This window comes from Maniola hyperantus, chromosome 27 (genome assembly GCF_902806685.2).
Source record: "Maniola hyperantus chromosome 27, iAphHyp1.2, whole genome shotgun sequence".
NCBI lineage: Eukaryota > Metazoa > Arthropoda > Insecta > Lepidoptera > Nymphalidae > Maniola > Maniola hyperantus.
In genome coordinates this window covers 2,735,915-2,757,742 of record NC_048562.1, presented here as the reverse complement: position 1 = coordinate 2,757,742, position 21,828 = coordinate 2,735,915, and the positions used below count along the sequence as shown (strand labels likewise).

Sequence of the window (21,828 nt, the reverse complement as noted above, 5' to 3'; positions counted from 1 at the left end):
TGTACCTATTCAAATTTGCACACCATAGTATGGTAGGTTGTAGCTCGAAACAAAAATTGTAATTGACAACTTATAAATGTACCTACAATCAGCAAATAAATAATTTGTATTTGTATTTATTTGTATTTGAAAAACATAGGTACTAAAATTAAGTTTTTTTTTTAAATTATTTATTTCGAGTTTTTTATTTATTTATATAGGAAAATCAACAGTAATAGACAAATTAGTCCTAATAATATTATAAACTAGCTTATGCTCGCGACTTCGTTCGCGTGGACTACACAAATTTCAAACCCCTATTTCACCCCCTTAGGGGGTTGAATTTTCAAAAATCCTTTCTAAGCGGATGCCTACATCATAATAGCTATCTGCATGCCAAATTTCAGCCCAATCCGTCCAGTAGTTTGAGCTGTGCAGTGATAGATCAGTCAGTCAGTCAGTCACCTTTTCCTTTTATATATTTAGATGTGAAAGTGTGGATGTTTGGATGTTTGTTACTCAATCACGCAAAAACGGCTGAACGGATTTGGATGAAATTTGAAATGGAGATAGATTATACCCTGGATTAACACATAGGCTACTTTTTATCCCGGAAAATCAAAGAGTTTCTGCGGGGTTTTTAAAAACCAAATTCCACGCGGAGGAAGTCGCGGGCATCAGCTAGTATATTAATAATTATTAATACAGTGTGTTTTTTTAACTGGGACAGTATGGGGAAATCCAAGACCATAGCAGATACAGGGAAACTGTCTTAGGAACCTTTAAGTAGATCTTTTTTTGTGAAAACAATTTTGGTTAAGTCAATTTTTGGTCCAGCGTGAGTTGTCCATAAAAATCAATTAAATGGACAAATTTTTATGTAAAGATCATATTTTCATTGTATCGAAAAAAATAATCGGGACAGCAGTTGGTCAAATTTCACTATATGTTTTTTCATACAAATGGAGGAAACAATGTACTAAAATATCATAGTCGAACAGTATCAATCGGTCAATCTTGAATTAGCCACCTGAGCGGGAGATGTTATCGTATGGGATATGCACGGGATTGTGCACAAGTGTGTACACAAACTGGTGCACTCTCTATTCCATCGCTCTCATAACTCGGTGGGACGGAAATCCGACACGACAGGAGAGTTATCAGGCGCAAGACCGATGACTTAACGTGCTCTCTGAGGCTCAGGGGACACACCACAAACTTCGTAACTCCGAGCTCGTACTGAGGTCTGAAAATTTCTGAACAGAAAAACCCAGACCAGTTTTTTTGTCTCGACCCGGGAATCGAACCCAGGACCTCGTCATCCACAGTGAAACATAATAACCACTAGACTAATGAGGAACCAGAACAATCTAAAACAGTAAGTATACAAAAAGAAAAGTCTTGACTGACTCATTAACGCCCAGCCCAAACAGTTTGACTCAGAAAGTTGAAATTTTGTCACAAAGTTTCCTTTCATAATGTTGACAAGAAATAAGACTAAATTTTTCGAAATTCCCAAGAGAGCGAAGTCGCGAGCGATTACTAGCAGGTAATAGCAAACGAAAAAAAAATTTTTTGACCAAAAAAAGTAGTTTTTCTGCAATCAGTACATTAGATACATACTCGCCGGGACCGACATAAATTCGATTATGTGCCTTTTTCGTCATTCCCGAACGATCGAAGGACAGAGGGAGACAGACATGTGGTGCGAGGGAGAGGAGAGATGGGGGTGGTCTACGCATGCGTAGGCACGTGTCGGTAAATGTGCACTGCTCTACATGAGGAAAGCTTGTAGGGATAGATTGTGAGTGGAGCTGAAGATATTTTAGGGTGTGTTTTGGAGATATGAACTAGTAGGTTGATTTTGACGGAATAGAAATTATTTTTGAGAAAGTAAACTTACTCAAAAATCTTATACAAAACCACAAATTGAAACTCATATGTGATAAAAATCATATTACATATACATGATATTTACTGTCTAAAGTGAAAGTTTAATTTTTTTTATTTATTGAAGAGGTAGGGGTTGAAATTGTGTTGTTAAAAGTATTAAATCCTAGCCTTTTAAAAATAAAATAGTAAATGAATGTGAATCCTTATTTTCCTGAAAAAAATATCTCGCGATACATCCCCGGATCGGTTTACGGAAGTGAGCTACGTGGGCGCTACGCTGCGCGGCGTAGCGCTACGCCTCGTAGGCCTCACAGTGGCTACGACACGGCCGCGATCGCGGACCGCGTTCCGAAATAAGGACACTGTGTCACTGTGCCCCAGCACACCAGCGACACAGAGGACAAACTGTGACACAGATGTAACGATGTGAACCACTGTGCCTCCACCAACCAACACTGCCAATACAAACGCACAAAGACTTCAAGAATATATCAAAAAAAAAATTAGGATGACGACCCCTGACCTAGTTCCAATGCATCTGCGCCCTGCAGTGCAGTAGGACATGTATCAAGGACGCTCCCCAGCCTAGTGAAGGAAATTATTCAATGTGTGATAGTTGTGTTCATTATTATAAGGAATACGCGCGTATTTATTAAAAAAAAAGCGTGTGACAACGGCTGAAAAAAAAACAGAGTAATAATTATTCAAAAAAAGGGTGTAACAAACGACTGAAAAACATAAATAAAGAAAGTAATAATTCAAAAGTCTGATCGCTGAATTGTGTGTTCGAATTTGAATGCTGAGAGTGAGTTATATCGATATTTGAGAAGTAAATCTAAATTCTGATGTATCGAGTCAGTTCCCGATAAATATAATCGAAGATCGAGTGAGCGAATGGTGAATTTTTGAATAATTCACGAATGAGTTTTCGCTACAACAAATATAATCGATTTAGTTAATTATCGATACACAAAATAAAAATGGCGGGCAATCGAGATAATACCCTGGAAGGTCAGTTGACTCATGTCATTCAACATCACATGTCACAACCTGGTACAGAGGCGCAAGTCAGCGTCCACCAAGTACAAAGCCCGTCCGGTTCAGGGAAGCGACATCAAATTATAATCGATATCAAACAGGATATCGATATCGACGAGTTATCGACTCGTTCACTAGCCGAGAGTGTTATGGAGACACTCGGTGCGCGTTCCGCTGCAGTTTACATCGACAACTCTCATGTTCAAGGAGAAAATTCTGATATGGAGTCTTTAACAACTGTCAATGTTATCGTGGCCAATGATTTTAGCCAAGCAGCGCCAAGCCCTCAGGTCGAAGAGACTGAAATCATCGAAGAAACAACAACGGAAAACACAGGGATATTACCCGGGAATCGAATAGCAGTGGATCGGATTGTGGAAATGACTAACGCGGCAAACACATCGAATACATCGAATGAAACTTCGACATCGACGGCCACCACTTTATCGATAACAACTGTGGCCACCACTACTGCGTCAGGTGAGGTATTTTTGGTGCAGTTCTATTGTTATATTTTTGGATATTCGTGTACAGTACGCGGCCGAAAGTAATTTACATCGGCCTTTAGAATGACATTTCGGCTTTGTAGAGCGTTGTCTCCGCCACCGTATACCTATATGATGTTTTGTCGGTCTCAACGACAGAGACGGTGCACTAGTGTGGGTAGACTATGGCCAGACCACTTCTCATTCTGAAAGAAGACCCGTGTTCTGTAATAATCCGGCGATGGGTTGATCATGATTATGTTTTTTTTTAATTCCGATACAATTTAGCCCTTGACTGCAATCTCACCTAGTGGTAAGTGATGATGTAGTCTAAGATGGAACCGGGCTGACTTGGAAGGGGTATGGCAGTTTTTATTAAACCTATGCCCCTTTTGGTTTCTACACGGCATCGTACCGAAACGCTAAATCATCTAGTTTTTAGAACTTGAAAATCCCATTTCTTACAGACACGGGTGGAACGGACAAATATACATACATTCAGGTAAAACACATAACCCTCCTTTTGGGCTTCGATAAAAGACCGATAGGGGACCTACGTTGTAACTGTAGCTCATTGATTTTTATTTTGGTTTGCCAACAGACCTTATCTTTTTTTCAGGCTCTATAGGGGTAGACAAAGGCTTCACGCCTGTACAGTGTAGGCAGCACACCCAGGCGTCCGTAGTTCTGTTTCCCGCTATAAATACACCTCCATTTATAGGCCACTGAGGCACCGAGCGATCGATACTACACCGGCTTCTTTGTCGATTTATAAATAAACAATGCGCGCTCATCTTTAACGGATTTTTGGTTTAATGCACAAAACAAACAATTAACTAAAGCTAGGACTAATTGTGGGGTGAAAACTATACAGTTTGAGGGAGTACTACTATATAATAACTTGCCGAAAGACATTTTTAACGAAAAATCTTTTCCAAAATTTAAAGAAAAATTAAAAAATATTGTCAAACACTATAGTTTTAAATATATAGGTACTAGTTTTATTATTGTATAAATTCACCGTATCATAAATAATGTTTTCTTCTATATTTAAGTTTAAAATTGTTCTCATGTAAGTGAACTTTTGTTCTTTTTGAGAAAATAAAGTCTTTAAACCTAACCTAATCAGTACCCTTATTATAAATGCGAAAGTGTGTTTGTTTGTTGGTTTGTCCTTCAATCGCGTCGCAACGGATTGGCGTGATTTTTGCATGGGTATAGATAAAGACCTGAAGAGTGACATAGGCTACTTTTTATCCCGGAAAATCAGAGAGTTCTCACGGGATCTTTACAAACCTAATTCCACGCGGACGAAGTCGCGGGCATCAGCCAATTATTATTTAAGTTTTATAATAAGCTTCCAGAATACATATTGGAGATGATCTCCAACATGTTCAAATCCATATTAATATTATAAATGCGAAAGTGTGTCTGTTTGTCTGTCTGTCTGTTTGCCAGCTTTTCACGGCTCAACCGTTAAACCGATTTTGAAGTGGTAGGTACAGAGATAGCTTGCATCCCGAGGAAGGACATAGGCTACTTTTTATACCGGAAAATTGAAGAGTTCCCACAGGATTTTTAAAACCTTAATCCAGGCGGACGAAGTCGCGGGCATCATCTAGTTTTTTTATAAAACTTAAAAATCCTATTTCTTACAGACACAGATGGAACGGACATATATACATTCAGGTAAAACACATAACCCTCTTTTTGGGCTTTTCCGCAGTGGGTTAACCCACTGGGAAAATTTGCGGAAGGACGAAATTTCTTAAATTCGGCATTTTATTTAACAAGAAAACTTACAAACACACGCACACACACACATGATTATTGACAATGGACATCTAAGTATCCTGTGGTGTCGATACGTAGTCTATGTAGATATCAAAGCTAAATATAAATAAATGACTCGGGGAAAATCGCTTCTGAAAGGAAAATAAGTAAGGTTTTGTCAATGATTTTTAATTAGCTCGTAACGTTCCGTACCTACCTTTAGGAAAATTAAGGTTTTCTTTCGTCATTCCTAAGATACCGCCATCTATTATGTAATAGCCTAATAACTGCACATAACATAATATGTAAGAACCATTTTACTAGAACTTCGATTCAAACCTTTTATCACATAACTAAATTATTTATTAGTGTCATCTAGCGGTATATACTAATCATGTATCATTAATCAAGTAGCGTAGGTAATAGGTATGCTATAATGATTGCATACCTACGTAATTTGTTTTTGTAAATAATTGATAAAACATAAATTACTCACGGAGTTGAAGTGTTGTTATCTTTGACCTACATTATTAAACACGTTAAAACATTACATTACACACAAATTTTTATAGGCACCTGCCTAGTTTTAATTTACATAACAGTGGTATTATTAATTTGTAAGAAAATGGTAATAAGAAAAGGTTTTTATTACTATAAACTAGCGCCATCTATTGTCGAGCGCCAGTGACATTTTTTCTTACAGTATTGAAGATAAAACAATAATTACTCTTCAATTGAAGTACTCTTATCTCTTTGACCTATTATTTATTGAAAAAAAAACTAGATAACACACGCACGTGAAGTAATTTGTATACTTATTATGTTATTGTGTACCTATAAACAATTTTAAAGTCACTTCATTTGTCATAATAATGTACCTATCCTACATTTATTTTTCCTGCGTGATAATAATAATATAATCTAAAGCACTTGGATTAATTAAAGAATTTTCAAATTCGATTCATTAGTTCCGTGGCTAGCCCTCTAAATCCAAAGTATCAAAATTTACCTCTTAAACACATTAATATAGAAATAATGAGACACACAAACCTATATTATTACTGCAGCCTATTTTAGTTTCCGAGAAAATATGAAAAAGAGTTTTCCCATTTCGGTAAACAAACGCCATCTGTTGTCGAGTAGCGGCGATTTTTTTTTCTTTTTGTACCGTTGGAAGACCGCTATTGACACAGTTTCGCACAGCTGTTTATATACGTAATCTGTGGAGTATTTTTATGTCTGTAGCCTGTAGTTACTCGGATCCGGGATGCAACCGTTAGATGCACGATGAGACCTGTTTGAGGCACATTTATTTTATGTTAGTTTAGTTGACAGGTACTTTAGGACCTACATGGTTAATGATGACGTTTAGATTTACTAACGGCTTAAATATTAACAAAACTGGTACCTATCTATACCTAGTCTCTGTATGATATGAGTTATGAATTTTCACTATGAGATGGGACTCGTACTCAGTAGTGTTGCGCTTGTTATGAAGATGAAGCCGGGGCGAGACATCTAGTATAATATCCAGTTTATCCCTACTAATCCATACAAATATTATGAATGCGAAAGTGTGTCTGTCTGTCAGTCTGTCTGCTAGCTTTTCACGGCTTATCAGTTTAACCGATTTTGACGAAATTTGGTATAGAGATAGCATACATCGCGGGGAAGGACATAGGCTACTTTTTATCCCGGAAAATCAAAGAGTTCCCACGGGATTTTTAAAAACCTAAATCCATGTCAACGAATTCGCAAGCATCATCTAGTACGAATATAAATAAATAAGGTAGCCACACTATCTTAGTAAATAACCTTTCTCATTTTGAGAGAAGGTTCGACCGTCCTTAGTAGTGAGCCAGCGATGGTTGATAATGATAATAACATATTAGACTAGATGATGTCCGCGACTTCTTACGTTTCTTAAAAATCCCACGGGAACTCTTTGATTATCCGCGATAAAAAGTAGCCTATGTCCTTCCCCGGGATCTAAGCTATCTCTGAACCAAAATTCGTCGAAATCGGTTGAACGGATGGGCCGTGAAAGGCTAGCAGACAGACAGACAGACAGACAGGTAGACACACTTTCGCATTTATAATATTAGTATGGAAGTATGGATGACACCCGCGTCTTCGCTATAGGATCATCTAGTATAGTAAAAAAAATTATAAGAATTTTCTTTCTCAGGTAAGTGGATGCTGCTGATTCGAGCTTCAGTGGGAAAAATTAAAAGGTAAAATCGATTTAAAAAACCGGCCAAGCTCGCGCACCGAGGGTTCCGTACTACAGTCGAATTTTTTCGACATTATGCACGATAAATCAAAAACTATTATGCACAAAAATAAATAAAAATCTGTTTTAGAAAGTACAGGAAAATTAAAAAAACTAATTATTTGTTCATGAACACATTTTTTTTTTGGTGATCTAACCACAAATTAACGGTTTTCAGATTTTTCTCCTCATGTCTGCTATAAGACCTACCTTCCTGCCAAATTTCATGATTCTAGGTCAACGGGAAGTACCTACCCTATAGGTTTCTTGACAGACAGACAAGAAAGTGATCCTATAAGGGTTCCGTTTTCCTTTTGAGGTACGGAACCCTAAAAACTCTTTTTAGCGATCCCACCAGCTGGTAAGTGTATAATTGTTACCTGCAATGGCAGCGCAGATGACGACGAACGGTTAAATTATAAATATAGCTTGTGCGGCTCTAAACCGTTGTCAATTCAATTCAATTCAATTCAAATTTCTTTATTGCGAACATATTATGTAAACAATGAAGATGTTACAAAAAAGCAAGGTACAGCCAAATTCTGCCTATTAGCATGCAATATGTTATGATATATTTTCATCAACTTATCGCCAATTCACTACGAGCACCGGCCTCTCAGGGTTTGGCCTTGGTCCACCACACTGACCAAGTGCGGATTGGCAGACTTTACACACCTTTACATTACGTATAGAGAACTCTCAGGCATGCAGGTTTCGTCACGTTTTCCTTCACCGCTTGCTATAAGCAATGATGTTTACTTAATTGTTTAAAACGCACATAAGTTAGAGGTGTGTGTCTGGAATTGAACCCCGGACCTCCCGAATAGGGGGCCGATGTCTTAACCACCAGGTTGCTTGAGTTTTAATTTTATTATAATATGCTAAAAGCAATAACAGACGGCGTAATCGGCAGAATTTTAGTATAATTGCGAATGCAAATGAAATCTGAGCTGGTGCTCACCTACGATTATTATTTATACTAGCTTATGCTCGCGACTTTGGTAGCATGGACTACATAAATTTCAAACTCCCATTTGACCCACTTAGGGGTGGAATTTTGAAAAATCCTTTCTTAGTGGATACCTACTCTTTACAAAGAACACGCCCTCTAAATTTCATGTCTCAAGGACCAGCTGTTTAGGCTGTGCGTTGTTATACATTTAAGTCAGTCAGTCAGGACTTTGAATTTTATATATACAGATTAAGCTTTTGGTTCATGGTACATCATGGATTTCCGCAAAGTAACGCCCTGCTTCTTTACAACGTCTATCGGTTGTACGAACTATGTTCCCTGCCTATTGCCACTTCAGTTTCGCAACCCGTTGGGCTATGTCGGTTACTCTAGTTCTACCTACGGATCTCCTCATTTCTGATTTGATCACGTGGAGAAACTCCAAGCATAGCTCTCTCTATCGCCCGCTGAGTGACTCTGAGCTTACACTTAAGTAATAAACAAAAATTTCGCCAAACGTCGTCATTTTTTCCGCCTCTATCGTCCATTGACCGAGATATGGACCGATACCTTATCAGTGCGTATCAGTGGAAATTAGGTTACTGAGTACTGCGCCAGACTTGCGGTGTCTTGTCTATATCAGTGAAGTATATGTAATGGGTAAGCTATTGTTTTTGTTTTACTTTGAGGAGCTTATTCGTAGCGCACTCTATACAAATGTAGTTTGAATCAGTACCCTTATTATAAATGCGAAAGTGTGTTTGTTTGTTGGTTTATTGGTTTGATGGTTTGTTGGTTTGTCCTTCAATCACGTCGCAGCGGTGCCACGGATTGACGTGATTTTTTGCATGGGTATAGATAAAGACCTGGAAAGTGACAGGCTACTTTTTATCCCAGGAACAACAAAGAGTTCCCACGGGATTTTAAAAAACCTAATTTCACGCGGACGAAGTCGCGGGAATCAGCTAGTATCTAAATATATACAAGGAAAAGGTAACTGACTGACTGACCGAGTGACTGATCTATCAACGCTAGCGCAAACTACTGAATGGATCGGGTTGAAATTTGGCATGCAGATAGCTATTATGACGTAGGCATCCGCTAAGAAAGGATTATTGAAAAATCAACCCCTAAGGGGGTGAAATAGGGGTTTGAAATTTGCGTAGTCCACGCGGATGAAGTGGCGAGCATAAGCTAGTTAACGAATAAACCTAACTGTAGAACCGTGACACAATGAGCCTTGATAGCTGAGAGCCTCCTATTCGGAAAGTCGAGAATTCGATTCCGGGCACGCACCTCTTTGAAGTTATATCAGTGTGAAAATAAGTGATAAGAAAATAATTAAATATCACTTGCTGAACAGCAGCGGATTGCTTGCTTGGTGGCTGGCTTTTCCTGCACGTTTAGCAGTGGGAGGGCGGTGCATATCGCATGCTACATGTTGCACCGTACAGATTTGTCTGTTTCAGTGAATTATAACTAGTTAAGTTTTTAGTCCCTTGAAAAAAAAACCATTAATTCAATAGCCGAGGTAAGCATAAAGGCCATGTTGCAAAAATACTCAATTTTGTTTAATCCTGGGAAGTTTGCGAAACCGTAGCAACTTGTACAAGTTCAATTGTACGTAATTTCTCACAATACGAGCTAAGCAGGTTTCCTAATTATTGTATTATGCTCTCATCTCCCTAGCTTCTATTGATCTTGGCCCCTACAGTTTTAGGGGTCCGCGGGAAATGTATAAACCATCATTGGAGAATCAGAGGGCATAATATTATTTAATACGAGAATTGGCGCCGATCCTGTTGTCTTTTTCTTATTAATATTGATAAAATAGGACGTAACATGAATTTTACATTTAAAGACTCTATTTTTTTTTAAATAGGCTTGCGACTGACAGCTAAAGTCAAGAGGTTTGACGGCTCTAAATTAAATTTAAAACTGTCAAACTTTGCCTGTCCCTTTCATATTACATTAGTAAGAAGAGGATGCGAATAGGTACTCTAAAATTTAGTTGCGCTCAGAATCAATACCAACCTCACTACGCATTATTATAAATGCGAAAGTGTGTTTTGTTTATTAGTGTGTTGGTTTGTCCTTCAATAATGTCGCAACGGGGCTACAGATCGACGTGTTTTTTTGCATGGATATAGTTAAAGACCTGGAGAATGACACTTGGCTACTCTATCCCAAAAAATTAAAAAGTTGCAACGGGATTTTTAGAAACCTAAATCCACGCGGATGAAGTCTTTTTAACCGACTTCAAAAAAAGGAGGAGGTTCCCAATTCGTCGGAATCTTTTTTTTTTTATTTTTTTTATGTATGTTCCCCGATTACTCAAAAACGCCTGGACCGATTTTGAAAATTCTTTTTTTGTTTAAAAGGGTATACTTCAAAGTTGGTCCCATTTCAATTTGGTGAAGATCTGATGAACATCTTCGAAGATAGATACTGGAACTCCTCAACGGATAAGAGTAAATTGTTCGCGATCAGTGTAATAGCTTAGTAAACAGTAGATTTTTAACCAGTCATAGCATAATTCCATGGGGCCACTAAAAATTGTGAAATAAATTTTTTTTACAAAAAAAATAAAAACCGACTTCGTTACATAAACACTAAAAATTGAAAAATAATTTAATTTATTACCGAATATATTATGTATACAAGAGTTAATATAGTTCCATAATAATATTTTTTGGGGTCGGTGCCAATGAGGTGCCATTGTGGAGTCCCATAAAAATATGAAGTCCAGACGATTCGCGCAGCTAAAGCTAATAGGCTACTTGACTCATATCTAATTTCGTCCAATAAATGATTATTTATTATAGTATTTTGCTTAAGACAACAAAATATATCAATAACAATTATTAAAAACGCAGGATGGATATATAAATCCAATTTAAAATAATACAGTTTTTATTTTTATTTGAAACGCAGAAAACGCTGTCAGCCATGATGTGACGTCATTCAATATGTAAACAAAGAAATGTCATCCCTATGTCACGCGTGGACTAACGTAGTATCCATACATATAAAATTTAATAAAGTCCTGACTGACTAACTTATATATCAACGCACAGACTTAACATCTAAACAGCTGATCCTAGATACATGAAATTTGGTGGGTGTGTTCTTTGTAGGTAAAGAGAAGGTATCCACTAGGAAAGGATTTTTTGAAATTCCACTCCTGAGTGAGTTAAATGGGGGTTTGAAATTTAAAGTCCACGCGGGCGAAGTCACGAGCATAAGCTAGTTTTTATATATTTCTAAAAACTCATAGTAAACGTAAAAAATTATCGTTTTCTCTTTATAAATTGAATAACTTATTAAGTAAGACTTACAACAAAGTGATCTTTGCAAAAATAAATTTGGGTTGAAGTCGTTAGTGATATAGGATCCCTCTAAGCCAGTCTTCGCTTGTTACGTATATTTATTTCACTGGGCACTCTAATCTTCAACTTTCCTGTGGTCTTTATCGATGCGTTTTTACATTCTCGGATGATACAATAATGATAATTACTATATTTTTCAAGTAAACTAGTATAGAAGTCATGTTTATTAAACTTTGGGAGGTTATGCTGTTGTTTACAAATGCATGACGTCAGAGCACAGATAATCTATCGACCAAACATGGCCGACAGTGTTTTCACCTGTCTAAGAAAAATATATTTTTAAATTAAAGTTTTACGGTTTTTAGGGCGCAAAAAAATATAGTGTTAATTTTTTTGATCTAATAGGACAAATATTAACCATTTAAGACCTACTTAAAAAAAGTGTCAACTAGCCTATTGGCACCGGCACCAAAAAGTATTTTTATGGAACTATATTAACTCTTGTATACATAATATATTCGGTAATAAATTAAATTATTTTTCAATTTTTAGTGTTTATGTAACGAAGTCGGTTTTTTTTTTTTTTTAATTAAGTTTGTCTGCCCTTTCATCTTTCTTCTCATCTTTTTCTTACCAATGTATTAGTAAGATAAAATAAATAAATAAAATAAAAAGAGCCTTTATTGTAGTGTTAAGTATTTACAGGTTTTTCTTATTGCTAGGTAAATAATGATAAGAAAAAGATGCAAATACTCTATAGTATAATCAGAATCAGTACCATTGTCAATTTTTTAAAGGCCGACAAAACCTTTGTAGGTTTCCGTACCTCAAAAGGAAAAAACGAACCCTTATAGGATCACTTCGTTGTCTGTCTGTCTGTCCGTCTGTCCGTTGTGTCTGCCAAGAAAACCTATAGGGTACTTCCCGTTGACCTAGAATCATGAAATTTGGCGGATAGGTAGGTCATATAGCACAAGTAAAGGAATAAATCCGAAAACCGTGAATTTGTGGTTACATCACAGAAAAAAATGTGCTCATGAACAAAAATATTAGTATTTTCAATTTTCAAAGTTAGCTAACTATACCAAGTGGTGAATCATATGAAAGGGCTTTACCTGTACATTCTAAAACAGATTTTTATTTATTTTTATGGATTGTTTTTTATTTTATTTAATATATATTGTTTTTGATTTATCGTGCAAAATACGGCTGTATAAGTCCCGCAAATTGCTATTGGCTGGAACCATGTCTCATTAACATCGAACGTCAGCCGAAATAAAAATATACCATCAGCTCGAAACTTCAGTCTAGTGCTGACGTCACTAAAATGGCGGCCACGCGTATTGCGGGACTTATACTACGGAACCCTCGGTGCGCGAGTCTGACTAGCACTTGGCCGGTTTTTTTAGCTGACCACACTCGCGCTTGGCCAGTTTTAATTTTTTAAATAGCAAGCAACCCTCTGACCGGTCCTGCTCGGGCCGGTTCTGCTCAATGGACTTTACATGTCCTGTCATTTTAAAGGGTGACCGACAAAGGGTTCACTTTGCAAACGGAAAACACTGAAGGGTTAACATTTAAATTTAGATTTTTTTCTATCTGAAAGCTTTGACTACCTCTGTAGCACGAAAAAGGTTGGGGGTTTGGTTCCCAATTGGTAAAGAAAAAATCTCTAAGTACTTTTCTCTAAGTAGATTTGTCGATGTTAGAAATCCAAGAATCCACATTTAAATTATTATTTTTTTCAATTTGAAAGCTTAAAAAATTTCAAATTTAGCTTTGGCAAGCTGTAGCACGAAAAAGGTCGTGGGTTTCGTTCCCAGTTGATAAAGATAGAAAAATCTATCAAAATAGAGAATAGACATCAACAACAGGTCAGGTGAGAACAGGTCTTCTCTCAGAATGAGAAGTGATGGGCCATAGTCCACCACGCTGGCCTCTCTCTAATAGATATTCTGGTATCTTTTATTTATGGTATTGAAGGCAAAACTTAAACCTTAAAGAGGAATGTCAGCTATTCATGAATAAACTTCAGGTGTAGCTTTATCTTTCCAAATATAGAAAAAAGTTATAAAAAAAAATCGAATTCATGTTCGAAATTCGAATTGCCTGTGACGAGTACCTTCATAGTCCTGTATTGGACATCCACAGCCCAAAAATGGACATCAACAACCCATCGTCGGCTCACTACTGAGCACAGGTCTCTCTCAGCATGCCATGCAATGTATAAGGCTCATCAGACATTGTTTCAACCTATTGTAGCTGCATTTTATTGAATAAATAATTCATTCATTCATTCAGAATGAGAAGGGTTTGGCCACCACGCTGCCCAAGTGCGAATTTTGGTATATAGAAAGGATATAAGTCATCATCATCATAATCAACCCATCGCCGGCTCACTACAGAGCACGGGTCTCCTCTCAGAGTGAGAAGGGCTTTGGCCATAGTCTACCACGCTGGCCAAGTGCGAATTGGCAGACTTCACACACCTTTGAGAACATTATGGAGAACTCTCAGGCATGCAGGATATTTTAATTACCTACTTAAAAACGCACATAACTCCGAAAAGTTAGAGGTGTGTGCCCGGGATCGAACCCCCGATCTCCGATTGGAAGGCGGATGTCCTAACCACTAGGCTACCACAGCTGGCTAGGATATAAGTACCTCTCACAAATATAGTAGAGTAGGTACAGCATCTGGTAACGTTTAAACGTAATCTAGGGCAAAATTTAGTCCCAATACAGGTCTTAGACAGAATTTCAGCTATTCATGAATAAAACTTCGGGTCTAGCTTTCCAAAAAATTAAAAAAATGTTACAAAAAAAGAGACAAATATAGAAATTTGAATGAATTCATGTTCGAAATTCGAATTGCCTGTGGCCAGTACCTTCACAGTCCTGTACCTATTGGCGTAACCATTCGCCTTCGCCAAACAAAATTCAGTTAGTGTTGCAGAAGGCGCGCGCGCGGCCGTTCTACGCGCCGAAACTTTCAAATTTCGAACCCGAAATTTAAATTCGCAAACTGACACTTGCAATTTCGATTTTGACATTCGAGGACCAAAGAGTTTCCTTTTTTTAGTGATACCATACTTTTTGTGTGTGACTTTTTTTGGATTGTGTTTGCTTTGGATGTGAGTACATTAGACAAAATATTATAATAATAAAATTTAAGATTGTTCGTCCGTCGTACTAAAATTTCGTATTAGGAGACCTGTATTAAACTTACAGATGTACTTACCAATAACCATTTTTTTTTAAATTTGTTTTTTTAAATAAGTTCGTGTGCGATTGGTGCCTATTAATTTTTTTTTAATTGAAAAGGCCTGTATAATTACCCGCATACAAATTATTATTATCTATCACGAAATGCGGTTATCAAGGTCTCTAGTTGCAGAGATGTATTGCATACTGTGCGAGCGAGCAAGCGCGAACGTAACCTTGCGTTAGAAAGAGAGCACCGATGTTGGGAAACTCTTGGGAAATATTATTTTTCTCTTTCGGGACCGAAGGGCATTTTTTAACTATTTGCTTTTTAAGATAAAAATTTATCTCTGTGACATTTTTGTTTGTACTTTTCTAGGTCAATTGGTAAATGAGATTTTTTAGGTCATTATCTATTTTTTTATTATCTAACAACACTACTATTATTGTATTAGAATTTAAAACAAAGAAAATTGTTTTTAAACTAATATTTAGCACAACTTTTTTAAGGCTTTTGAGTTTTGATCGTTGCCTTTTTTCGCAACTAATGCACTAAATTCTAGTTCAATAAAAAAAAATTGAACTAGGTATTGAGTTCAATTTTTTTTATAAAGTAATTAACGTTAAGTAACGTTATTAATTAGCGTTTTTTTTTTACAAAAAAATAATTGAAATGAAATTAAATTAAATCGCAAGATTTTGTAATCTGAATATTCTTGAGTTTTAACCTTAAATACCTTCGAAACTCGAAAATGCTTATGTAAAGCGTTGACCTTAAACATTGTTACTACAATAATTTAAGTAGGTACCATCTTAGCATGTGACTGCGTTTACGATTCAAACTAACATACACACGCGTCTATGCTTGCTTAACAAAAATTTAAAAAACTTGAAATCTATAATCTATAGGTACTTACTAATATTATAAAGAGGAAAGATTTATTTGTTTGTTTGTCATCTATATAATATAAAATTAAAAGGTGACTGACTGACTGACTGATCTATCAACGCACAGCTCAAACTACTCGACGGATCGGGCTGTTTGGCTTGCAGCTAGTTATTATGACGTAGATATCCGCTAAGAGAGGATTTTTAAAAATTTAACCCTAACATCGGCCTTTAGAATGACATTTCGGCTTTGTAGAGCGTTGTTTCTGTCATACATACCTGTATGACGTTATGTCGGTCTCAACGACAAAGACAGTGCTCTACAAATCTGCTATCTCCTTCTAAAGGTCGATGTACATTACTTTCTGCCGTGTACTGTAACTGCAAGGTGCAGTTCATCAAACAACAGTTGTTTGAGTTACTCAAACCTCGAAACACCAAGATTTTCGCTCTCCTATAAAATCGCAAATTTTGACTAACATGGTGTTTGCTAGAAGTTCATCATCATCACCATCATCATGATCAACCCATCGCCGGCTCACTACAGAGCACGGGTCTCCTCTCAGTGTGAGAAAAGTTTTGGCCATAGTCTACCACGCTGGCCATGTGCGCATTGGTAGACTTCACACACCTTTGAGAACATTATGGAGAACTCTCAGGCATGCAGGTTTCCTCACGATGTTTTCCTTCATCGTTAAAACGAGTGATATTTAATTTCTTAAAAGGCGCATAACTCCGAAAAGTTAGAGGTGCGTGCCCGGGATCGAACCCCCGACCTCCGACTAGACGGCGGACGTCTTAACCACTAGACTATCACAGCTTGCTAGAAGTTAGAAGTTAGAAATTAAGTGACGATAAGCTAGTTCGAGCTGTTATCAAGAAAGACATCTCGGCTCTACCACTGTGCGTTTCATCTTAAGGTGACCGCACATTGCCGCCGCAAAAGCGCAAAAGGCGCAAATGAGGCGTGAGAAATTCAACCTAACATTTAATACTGAAATTTCATTTATTCAATTGCGGAATTGGGCGCATCGAAGCAAGGCTGATGACGTCAAGGTAAGGTCATTAGATGACAGGAATATTCTTGACATAATTGTAAGGAATTTATCGAGGAATCAGGAAAAAATTGAACTTGTGAGAAATTTCGAAAGAAAAAAATAGGAAGAAACGTATACAAAAATTAAAATACTTAATTAAATTACTTAATGTAATAATTAAAATACATAAATTACATAATTAATTAAAACACATAATGTATTTATTGAGTCGGATTATTTTTGCAACAGAAGAAAGTCAAAATACGAGTGTACACGCGACACAAACGCGCGCCCTAAATACTATCACCAAAGGAATTTTACTTAAGTACCTACTTACTTATAAATAATTAAGGATTTTGTAAAGAAATCTTATTTTTTATTCTGGTAACCGTAAACAGACGTGAATGCTTGTGTATTCACCTCTGTTTAGGGTTACCAGCTATATCAGGGTTGTGCTTCGTATTTTCAGTTATGAAAAATGTACCTACATCTCGCGGCTTTTACCTATGAATATAGGTCATCGATAAGTTTAGCAAATTTTTAAATAAAGTCCCGTTTCACATTGCATTAGTTCTGAAAATTTAACTCTTACGGTGTTTACGGCTCTTGCAACTTTTAAAGGAATAGCATGTGTGCGATCTACTTTAAATCAGATATCCATAGATTTTATCGATATAGATTGCAAATTTTAAAACAGGAAAGGACCATTTCAGATTGCATTAGTGCTGAAAATACAGCTGTGCGGCTTTTACGGCTCTTGCACCTTTTATAGGAATATCATGTGTGCGATCTAATTTAAATCAGATATAGTATAAAAGTAGGTTAGAGATAAAATTTGCAAATTTTAAAACAGGAAAGGCCCGTTTCAGATTGCATTAGTTTTGAAAATTTACATTTTACGGCTTTTACGGCTATTGCGCCTTTTAAAAGGTTTTCGTGTATGCGATCTACTTTAAATCAGATATATATGAAAGTAGGTTAGAGATAAGGTTTGCAAATTTTTAAACGGGAAACTTTCGTTTTTCTGTAGTTTTTAGGCAGTTCATTCACTCTCTCTTGCGTCGAAAAATCGGTCTAAAACATTGACTTATATATTACTTCGTATGGACAGGGTTATTGAACAAACAAAATGGCACCGACTCATTAGTGCTTTAGCACCAATGCAACCTCATTGTCATTAGTATCTAGAGGTGGCGCTAATTTATTTGGTTTTTTTTAATATCTTGTCATTTATATCGATGGTACAAAATAGCTGTTGTATTTTTAACCGACTTCAAAAAGGTGTTTCTCTCCGGATTTTAGGGTTCCGTACACAAGGGGTGCCAACGCAACGGAACCCTGTTACTAATCCTCTACTAGCTGATGCCCGCGACATCGTCCGCGTTGGATTTTCAAAAATGCTTTCTAGTACGTTATACGTATCTGCATGCCAAATTTCAGCCCGATCCTTCCTGTAGTTTCAGCTGTGCGTTGATAGACCAGTCAGTCAGTCGGCTTTTATATATCTTCTATATATATAAAATTCAAAGTCCTGACTGACTGACTGACTGACTGACTGACTGACTGACATATATATCAACGCATAGCCCAAACCGCTGGTCCTAAAGACATGAAATTTGGAGAGTCTATTCTTTGTAAAGAGTAGGTATCCGCTAAGAAAGGATTTTTCGAAATTCCACCCCTACGTGGGTTAAATGGGGGATGGAAGTTTGTATGAAAGTCATTTGCATGAAAATTCGTATTTGGGTTATCGTTTACAAATGAAGAAACATGTGTTTCAGGATTTTTGGAAAATTCGCCCATAAGGGTGGTGGTATAATAGGGGATGAAAGTTTGTATGGGACAGTTTTAATTATTGATATTATTAACTTGAAATTTGGAAAGTAGGTTATTTCTTGAGGTTAGGCGTCAGCTAAGAAACGACTATGAGAAAATCCCCCCCCCCCCCCTGAAAAAATTGCCATTTTTTTCCTGTAGGCCACGCGGGCGAAGCCGCGGGCAGAAGCTGGTCTATATATAAAAATGAATCGCTGAATGTGTTGCTGATCGCAAATCTCGAGATCAGCTGAACCGATTTCGCTAATTCTTTTTTCATAACATTCCTTGAAGTACGGGGATGGTTCTTACGGAGAAAAAAATTTAAAAATTTGCCAAGTTCCCACGGGATTTTTAAAAACCTAATTCCACGCGGACGAAGTCGCGGGCATCAGCTAGTATTATATATAGATTCAAAGCCTTAAAAAATATACTTTCTAAATATATTTCGCAATTACCTACACTTCTGCAATAAATGTAATTATTATAATAATAAAAATAATTAACATTTTATTCAAATAAAAAAAAAGCAAATAAAACTTGTATTAAGTCATTGAATTATTATGTACATTAAGTTTGGTTTCTCTTACATGGTATTATGATTTGCATAATATAATAATATAATACAGATAAAAAATAAGCCTAGGTAGCTTATAAAAAAGAAAGCCGGTGAAAGTCTGATCCTAGTATTAAAGTGATTGCCTGTAGTGAAAAGACAGATTTTGACCTTTAAATTAATGTCATATTTTGTAAATGACAGCAGTAATTTATTTCATTGTAATATCTACAGATAGGGATTGATTATTCTGATTGGGCTTGTAGTCTATAAATATTTTAAATAAAAAGGTGATTGACTGACTGACTAACTGACTGATCTATCAACGCACAGCTCAAACTACTGCACGCATCGGGCTAAAATTTGGCATGCAGATGACGTAGACATCCGCTAAGAAAGGACTTTTGAAAATTCAACCCCTAAGGGGGTAAAATACAGGTTTGAAATTTGTGTAGTCCACGCGAACGAAATCGCGAGCATAAGCTAGTCTAAATATATAAAAGGAAAAGGTGACTGACTGACTGACTGATCTATCAACGCACAGCTCAAACTACGGGACGAATCGGGCTGAAATTTGGCATGCAGATAGCTATTATGACGTAGGCATCCGCTAAGAAAGTATTTTTGAAAATTCAACTCCTAAGGGGGTGAAATAGGGGTGTGAAATTTGCGTAGTCCACGCAAACGAAGTCGCGGGCATAAGCTAGTCAATCAAATAATTTCCACAGCAACAAAATGGCTAACTTAGGAGTTAGGACCGTGTCCTCGCCGCACGCTAGCTCAAACCAGTATTTTAGGTACTTAGCTACAAGCACTAAGTTACTCAGCGAACGTACCTAGGTACTTGAATGTTGGGAGTTATCAATTATTTGAGACCTAGCGATGTAAACGCGCCGTAGCTGTGATAGCCTAGTGGTTAGGACGTCCGCCTTCTAATCAGAGGTCGGGGGTTCGATCCCGGGCACGCACCTGTGACTTTTCGGAGTTATGTGCGTTTTAATTAATTAAATATCACTTGCTTTAACGGTGAAGGAAAACATTGTGAGGAAACCTGCATGCCTGAGAGACAGAGTTCTCCATAATGTTTTCAAAGGTGTGTGAAGTCTACCAATCCGCACATAGTGGTATAATCGCCAGCGTGGTAGACTATGGCCAAAACCCTTCTCAGTGTGAGAGGAGACCCGTTCTCTGTAGTGAGCCGGCGATGGGTTGATCATGAAGATGATGATGATGTAAACGCGTAGGCAGAGGGTACTTGGTACTTGCAAACTCATTTATGATGACTCTTAATAATATTATGTAGTACAAAATAACATTGTACGCGGCAGAAAGTAATGTACATCGGCCTTTAGAATGACATTTCGGCTTTGTAGAGTGTTGTCTCTGTCACTCATACCTATATGACGTTTTGTCAGTCTCAACGAGTGAGACAACGCTCTACAAATTTGCTATCTCCTTCTAAAGGTCGATGTTCATCACTTTTGGCCGCGTATTGTACCTACTTACTGCTCTAAAATTTTACCCTGTAGGTTTCTTGACAGACCGACAGACAGACAGACAGACAACAGTACACTAATATCCCCCCCCCCCCCCCCCCCGTAAAGCTTGTGCCAGAAGTAGGTACGACAATAGTGCAAAGGGTGGGGTTTGAACTGGCTACCTTTCGGTTTTCAGTCCGCTCCTTTAACCGTTTGAGCTATCGAGGCTCTATTATTATTTATTTATTTACTTTGATTTTTAAATATATTTTATTGATTTCTTTGTAGCCAAAGATTGAATGTAAATTTCGGAATGTTGATTCAGCGAGATTTAAAAATTTCTACATTACCAAAAAAAAACGCACACGCGTTAAAAAATTAAAAACCCACAAAAGAACCTCCTTTAACCTCGCATCCGGGTTTGCTTTTAGCGTATCTGTTGTAATATGTAATAATAATTATGGCATCGATCCACTCTCGCCAGCTTTCACAAAAGATTTTGGCAACTTTCACATTGGGCGCGAGCCACGCGCGGCAGCGGGGGCGTTTTTTAACCCGTTTTTATGTTATACTAGCTGCCCCGGCGAACTTCGTACCGCCTAACAGTCGATTCTTTTTCAGGATTTTTTTAAATTTTTCTCTCCGTAAGAACCATCCTCGTACTTCAAGGAATATTATGAAAAAAGAATTAGCGAAATCGGTTCTGCTGTTCTCGAAATTTGCGATCAGCAACACATTCAGCGATTCATTTTTATATATAGAGATTACCTTTTTTTTGCGACTTTGTCTGCGGTACATATGTAATTTATAGCCTACTAGCTGATGCCCGCGACTTCGTCCGCGTGGAATTATGTTTTTAAAAATCCGTTATCTATATCAATAAATGTTATATAAATCAACTAAAACAAAAATCTATGTATTTATTATAGTTAGTAAGTTTTATGTTAAAATCGCTAGTAAAACATTCAATTAAAAAAAAAAAACTATTTTTTCAAAAATATATTTTATAAAAATCTCAATGAAGTGGACGCCGGACGGTATCTACTAGCTATGCGTATACTACCTATAGTGTATATAATCTCGAGTACGAAGCATGAAGTATAATTGTATTATAGTGCAATATGTAAATA

At 37.0% G+C, this 21,828-nt stretch overlaps 1 protein-coding gene across 3 annotated transcripts in view; it reads left to right on the top strand.

Moving 5' to 3' along the window:
• The first annotated feature begins 2,196 nt into the window (after positions 1-2,196).
• The window catches only part of Hr3 (Hormone receptor 3), a 167,775-nt gene continuing 148,143 nt past the window's right edge, over positions 2,197-21,828 (top strand). For 2 of the 3 annotated variants that reach the window (XM_069507914.1, XM_034982585.2), the window contains exon 1: positions 2,197-3,390. In XM_069507914.1, coding sequence (XP_069364015.1) covers positions 2,853-3,390 — 538 coding nt within the window. In that variant the 5' untranslated portion in view covers positions 2,197-2,852. Of the gene's footprint in view, positions 3,391-14,676; positions 14,855-21,828 lie in introns of those variants that run through there. The other variant, XM_069507913.1, reaches the window with a different exon arrangement.